At 39.4% G+C, this 7,241-nt stretch overlaps 1 protein-coding gene across 2 annotated transcripts; it reads right to left on the bottom strand.

Annotated features, from left to right (window-relative positions):
- Positions 1 to 672: 672 nt before the first annotated feature.
- Positions 673 to 5,267, bottom strand: LOC103929823. Of its 2 annotated transcripts, XM_048564714.1 has the most exons (7): positions 5,110 to 5,267; positions 4,853 to 4,928; positions 4,371 to 4,648; positions 1,878 to 2,231; positions 1,568 to 1,789; positions 1,034 to 1,477; positions 673 to 926 (listed from the first exon to the last, which is right to left on the bottom strand). In XM_048564714.1, exons 3-7 carry the CDS (start codon positions 4,620 to 4,622, stop codon positions 822 to 824), a joined length of 1,377 nt encoding a protein of 458 aa, XP_048420671.1. In that variant the 5' UTR covers positions 4,623 to 4,648; positions 4,853 to 4,928; positions 5,110 to 5,267; the 3' UTR covers positions 673 to 821. The 2 variants fall into 2 exon arrangements, with proteins under 2 accessions (XP_048420671.1, XP_048420670.1); XM_048564713.1 differs by having other exon boundaries at positions 1,034 to 1,789; positions 1,878 to 2,237; positions 4,377 to 4,648; positions 5,110 to 5,266.
- Between the last annotated feature and the right edge of the window lie 1,974 nt (positions 5,268 to 7,241).

The raw sequence follows: 7,241 nt of genomic DNA on the forward strand, positions 1-7,241 counted from the left end.
TATTATTTTTTAAGTTATTAACTTTTTAACACACATATTTCACCATTTGTATAGTCACATGTGATGTACCACCCCGTGTTCTGATTACATTGAAAAATCTCTCAAATAAATTAGGCTAAGTGAGTACTCCATCAGACCCCGCTTGACCACTCACCTCATTCCAATTGGTTTTGAGGTGAAACTTCAACTTAGAGCACGTAAGTTCTATTACATGTATGGAGCAAGAGGGAAGTTCTTCGAAAAGGGCAATTGGTTGATATCTATTAGGCGTCAAGTTGTTCGTTCTTAGCTCATCGTTCGTGCGCAATAAAGTTATATGTATTGTGGGTTAACTTGTACATTTTGTTGAGCAGGGGATTGTTAAAAATTGGCACATAAATTTCTGTAAAATTGTAGATTCGGTTGGACAAAAAGATTGCTGAGAATAATTGATCAATTGTTGTCGATTACATCCTGGCTGTCTAGATTTTGTTTCCATTATCAAGACGCTTATTGATTTCTTCCTAATATGAGTTGAATTCCGTATGTATCACATCACATCATGGTTGTACACATTTTCCAGGAAAAGTTTTTTGGAAAATTTTCGTGACAGGCTAGATTATCTTCTGCAAACCCACACACTTATGTAGATTGCAGATCGATCATGTTCGTAGCAAGTATGAAATTCAAACAAATTCTCAACCCCAGAATTTATATTAGTAATCCGGCAACACGCTATGCAGATCATATAGCAAATACGTATAAACGAGAGTGCGAACAAGTATTCTCACACAAAAATACATATTAGAGTTCGAGTTTGTAACATATTTATAATCAGGCCTTCAACTTTGTTCTTGCCTTGGTCCTTTGTTCTGCTTTGGCTCCCTAATGAAGACGTTGGTTAGCGCAGAGTCACAAACAAAAGAAGCCACCAAAAGACGCAAGGCCTGTAAGAAGAAACATAAACAAGAGTCATCAGCAATTTAAAGAATATATTCTGTGGAAATAAATTTGCGTAAAGATTTCATCGACAATTATAATTTATAATTGATACCTCCTCTTTTCCCACATGCACGATTTTCGCTTCAATGTCAGTCGAAGGCACCTTCAATTCATTCAGGAGAGACAGGCCAAGGATTAGAGATATAGGTCTTATGATCAAATCATCAGTTACTGTGAACATCGCCGGTCCTAAAAATCCTTGGCCTTTAACTCCTTTATCTTGATCTTGGTAGGATTTGGGGCCCATGACTTTCATTGACTTGATAGGACCTTCAGCAGCACTTATACTAGAAGCGATAAGAGTTTTATCAGTAGACAGCTTGTAACTGAAATAGTTACCTGCATAACAGCTACCTGCACAATAAAATGTGGCCTCCTCAATTCCTAAGAGATGGTTGTCATAGCAACAACCGGGGGCAAGCTTGGGACTGAGTAGTATTTCTTTGTGGTAGTTCGATATGTAGTGATTGTCAAGATCTTGGACACTCTTGAACACCTGACTAATGCATCCTTTTAATGAGCAATCACGCATTTTGTTTACAATGAAACCCAGTGGAATAGTTAGGAAACTGAGGAGTAAACTCACAAAATCCTCCCGTACTTCTGCATAGCAAACCATCTTCTTGGATTTGCTCACTATAAGCTTGACAGAAATGTTTCCGTTCGGATTCGTTGTGCCTTCTGCAATTTCAGGTTCAAAATCTATTACTTGATTTTCATTGCTCAATTTCCGTATTGGTTTATTCTTTAGCAGAGTTTCTGTCAGCGGTGTCTTTGATGCTAATGAGAGCACAAGCAATTTCAAAACCTAAAAGCAGAAGACAGGTAATAAAAACCACTGATGGATAAAGTTGTTTAAAAATAAAAACAAAGGCGCATGTCGATACTTCTGTTACCTCATCAGATCCGACATTGAAAGTCACCTCCTCAGTAGTAGTACCATTCATGACTCCAAGCTCTGAAAATACTGAAAGGCTTTCTGCAGTTAAAGGAGGCATCAATTGTAAATCATCACTAATTATAAGTCTGGCTAGTCCTGTCACAAAGAAGTCTCCATCTTGAATCGCTGAAAGTTGTCTCTCTGTCCCTATCCATCTTCCACAACATTCACATTTAACACCAGAGCTATAACTTAACGCAGGACATTCACTGTTTGAGCAGGTATAGTACCGTGTGGGCACACTACGGTCAATCTTCAGTTTGAGGTTCTTGCAATGAACTTCGGACCCATTCGGGGGACATAACAACATGTCTCTGTTGTGCCCTGGCCCGTTCGTTAGTGCGGAACTGAGATTCAGATTACAACCTCACCAAAAATCACACACAGTTGAACAAAATAAAGTACAAGAAATAAAGACACAGAGAAATTTACGAGGTTCGGCAAAAACCTGCCTACTTCCTCGGAGAGATATTGCTCTTCACTATGAGAAAAACAGTACAAGTTACACATGAGTTAAATCGACATAACCCAATCCCATATCCCTTGTACACCCACTCACAGAATTTTCCCAAGAGCCTCACTCTACCCCAAGAGTTCTTTCACTAGAATACTTTTCACTCTAGCTCTCTTGATTTTCTCTCAACCCATGTTCAACCTTTTCCATGGGAGAGCCAAATGCTCTCCCCTTGGATGCTCTCACAAAAGGAATGCTAAAAAACAAATGGTGCCCTTCCTTCTTTTTTTTCTCATCACTCGGCTGCACCCTTCATTCCCTTTAAAAAACAACCAAATACAAATAAAATAATAAGGCTACTTGCTAGCCTTTTCCTTTTCTCCTCAAAACAAGGAAAGCAACAATGATTTTGTCCACCTTATTATTTTATTAGCCGAAAGTGGATGTGAGTTGGCCACTTGGCCACATATTCCAACAATCTCCACCTTGGCCAAGTTCCAAAATCCATTGGCCTTACATACCAGCATGCACACTCTGAATCAACCTCGTTGGTCCTGTTCCGATTCAGTCACTGCCAATGCATGTGCAACTGCTGCAAGCTAAAAATCACCATTTAGCTTCAGACAGGATCTCAACACATCCTCGTCTCCTCCAGCAGGTTTTCCTCCTCTTCATTGTCTGCAACCTGGAAACTCGTCAGCACGCCTATTTCCAGCAACAACCCATTGAGCCAGACAAAATTCCCACACTTCCTCCTACCTCAGGACCTTCTCATCACCTGTGAATCCCATAGCTCCACCTGCTGCAAAACCCCTGCAACACTTGAGACTAAACATCACCAGGAGAAGTGTTGCTTCGAGTACCTAGAGGGCATACTCAAAGTCTTCCACCACAAACTTGCTAACCCAGCCTTGCACCCGTAGCACTGTGAACCCTTGCCTCCGGAACCGGATCCGAACCTGCTGTCTCTCTCAGATCCTCTTTCCAATTTTCTTCCACGATTTCAACCTTGAATAGCTTAAGCAGTCTTGTGCCCACCATCATCCATGGTCTCTTGTGTGTATCATTCCACACCAAAGAAGCTTGCACATGCTCCAAACTTACTGTTTCTTTCCTTGCAGTAAAGTTTCACAAGGTTCTCGTACAAATCTGAAAGTGAGGTAAGAAGAAAGAGGCCTTTGTCTTCTTCCTCAACATCAACTTTCGCAGTTGATCCAAGCATCCCTAACACGGCTTCCATTTCTTCAGACTTCCATTACTCTCCTTTACCAAGAGCAAAACCGCCTCTCCCTTTAAACTGCTCAACTGAAAATTCCATGGTGAACAACAAATCTGGACCTCCAACGAACCAAAGCCCCCAACGATGCTCTGATACCAATTGTTGTGCCCTGACCCGTTCGTTAGTGCGGAACCGAGATTCAGATTACAACCTCACCAAAAATCACACACAGTTGAACAAAATAAAGTACAAGAAATAAAGACACAGAGAAATTTACGAGGTTCGGCAAAAACCTGCCTACTTCCTCGGAGAGATATTGCTCTTCACTATGAGAAAAACAGTACAAGTTACACATGAGTTAAATCGACATAACCCAATCCCATATCCCTTGTACACCCACTCACAGAATTTTCCCAAGAGCCTCACTCTACCCCAAGAGTTCTTTCACTAGAATACTTTTCACTCTAGCTCTCTTGATTTTCTCTCAACCCATGTTCAACCTTTTCCATGGGAGAGCCAAATGCTCTCCCCTTGGATGCTCTCACAAAAGGAATGCTAAAAAACAAATGGTGCCCTTCCTTCTTTTTTTTCTCATCACTCGGCTGCACCCTTCATTCCCTTTAAAAAACAACCAAATACAAATAAAATAATAAGGCTACTTGCTAGCCTTTTCCTTTTCTCCTCAAAACAAGGAAAGCAACAATGATTTTGTCCACCTTATTATTTTATTAGCCGAAAGTGGATGTGAGTTGGCCACTTGGCCACATATTCCAACAGTCTCTACATGCTTTAGACCGGAAGTGCTTTACATCCATATTCTCAACACTTGCATACAAATTTTTCATACAACCTATTTCTAAAGGTTCTGATTGATTAGGTGCCAGCCCGATAATTGTCCCCATGGGGATTGTCAAGAAACTCAATAGAACATCAATAAAATCATTTCCCGACTCTATGAACATAATTTGGTTGCGCTCCTTGTCCACCAAGGCTTTCAAGCTAATGGTGTTCACCGATGTATTATCCATGGATTGCAGCAGAAAATAATTCTAGCCTTGAAATTCACAAACCCATCAGAAAAACATAACTCATAAAATCCAAAACATAATTCACAAAGTAACATGAAAAACGAAAACAGGATATACTTGACCATTAAACTAGACTCCTAACTAAATCAAGCAGATTACTCATATCAGGCCAAACAGCTCAACATTACGAGTACATTTAACAAAAAAAACATGCAATTTGAAGATCGAACCTGTTCATATAAACCTTCTGAGTCGTAGTAATGGATGAAGGTGATGAAAACACAAAGACTTGAGAGAAAAGGTCAGCTGAAGGTGAAATGGTATGAGTGATGAGATGGAACGTATAACAAAAATAATAAGATCTCTAGAAGCACATATGGCAGAGACAGTAGAACGACTAACATTTAAATTTCAGGTCAGTAGTAACAGAATACATACACTGCAAGTACAATTAAAATTTAAAAACATGGAATTCAAATATCTTTACCTTTTTGTGTAAAACTGCGAACCTGAAGTAATGGGGGAAGGTAATGAGAAGACGAAGGCTTCATGGGTGAAGGTAATGAGAAGACGAAGACTTATAAAACAGGCTCAGCTTAAAGTCATACGCAAATGGGAGGTGGTTGGAAAGGGGGTGCATATGTTATGGCTCAGCATTTTGGCTTTTGCTTTTGAAAAGCTAATGAGGTGTTAATAGCATCTCTAAAAGAAGATATCCAAGACAAAAACTTGTACGGAAGTTTTATGGTGACACAAGTGAAGAAAGTCGAGGTTGTAAGAATTGGGTGACATGGAGCACGTGCCGAGTGGCTGTTGGGCATCACACGTGAACCAACCTGCTTTAATACTGCGAATAAGTTGAGATTCTATCAAAAAACCAATTGGCAATATAGAGAGTAGCCAAACCTGCCATTGCAAGGTTTCTCTTTTCACCGATGTGAGACTCTTTTACCTTCACATTCTCACAAACTTCTATCTTGTGTTACCAATCAATGTGCTATAACATGAGTGAATTGGTAACAAAACGTGACAATGTGATGTTACCAGTGAAAATTACTCATCATCATTATATATTTTCACTGACTACGCCTCTAATCAGTGTGGACCAGAAAGTCCTTGGCTGCTACTGTTAAAAAACCTGTGTAGAATAGAACAAGGACTCGGCTTCTGCACAATCAGTGATCTATTGATCTCACACTCGCAAGGATGAAAATGCAAAAAGTCCTCGTGTTTTCATCACCGTGAGGTTGATCGCATCACTGATGCTCAATTCTAAAACGGGCAGTATTATCTCGATGACGAACTTACAGAAGGGTGCATCACGGTGATCTTATTAAACAACAACCTGATGAGATCGATCAAACAATGAATAATACAATCCGTACGATCAGTTTATATAAACAGAAGAAGCGTCACCATCATGCATTAAGATAACCAAGCTTTATCTTTAAAAAAGAAGTAAGTTTCAGTTTGAGTGGGGGTGCATATAAAGGGCCGCCATCTTTAGCTTTTGAAAAGAAGTATTCATTACTTTACTTACCTAGGAAGAAATTTACGGTTTCATCGTACCTACAGATTCGAAGCTCTGAAATTATGTATAGCATTATGAGTTTAACCTCCAGCTAATCAGGTGTTAATAGAATATAATCTCCAAAGGATACATAAAAGGCAACCTAATGAGTTTGGTCAATTTTGTTTAATTTGGATACATAGGCCTCTAATTAGTCTTTTATAAGAGAGAGTGATGCATTTGATGGCTAACTGTGATTACAACTGATACGGTCTATTGAATTACGAAAAATACAATCAGAGAAGAAAAGGAAGAAACCTGCATTAGAAAGTTAATGACGAACAAATGTCCATTAAATCTGTAGACAATATAAAGAAAGTTCAACCTCTTCTAGAAATTAAACCAATGAGTAATATCCCCAAAAGCTTAAACAAGATCTGACTTCTCCAAGGAATTAGTTGATCAATTGTTGTCCATTCCCAATTAACGGTATTAAAACGAAACTAGTATATTCAAACTTGCACACACACTCGCAAATTCAACTCAACAACTCTAGTATTCAAATTCAACTCCTCGGTAATATTCCCATGGTGACTCCAAGATTGGTACATAAAGAAACGATTGATTCACTAAGGGGGGAGATCAGTTGTAATTCATCGGTAGTCAGAAGCTTGGCTGACTCCGTTACAAAGGCGCTCACAACATCCACGGGAAATGTAATCTCACGACGCATGAAATTTGTGGACACTGGACAAGTGATACCTGGGTAATGACTGAAGAACTTTCTTGTGGCCGTGTTCAGGCAACAAAAAGAGCATACAAAGTACTGTGTTGGCTTGGCATTGTGATCAATTTGCAGTACAAGGTTCTTGCAATGAGATCCAGCCGCGTTGTGGGGAAGCAACAACATTTCTCTACATGCATCTGACCGCAACTCACGTGCGTCAATTTCCTTCACACTTGAATACAAATTGTTCATGCATCCTGTTTTATCCTTTCATAGTCCAAAGAAGTAATAGGGGATGGCTACAAATTAATGTGATTCAAATCCAAAATGAGCAACCAATATTTTTATCAAAAGATTTGAATTACTACTGATATGTGTTATG

The sequence above is a fragment of a genome, unplaced genomic scaffold (assembly GCF_019419815.1).
Source record: "Pyrus x bretschneideri cultivar Hongxiangsu unplaced genomic scaffold, Pyrus_bretschneideri_v1 Contig39, whole genome shotgun sequence".
Lineage (NCBI taxonomy): Eukaryota > Viridiplantae > Streptophyta > Magnoliopsida > Rosales > Rosaceae > Pyrus > Pyrus x bretschneideri.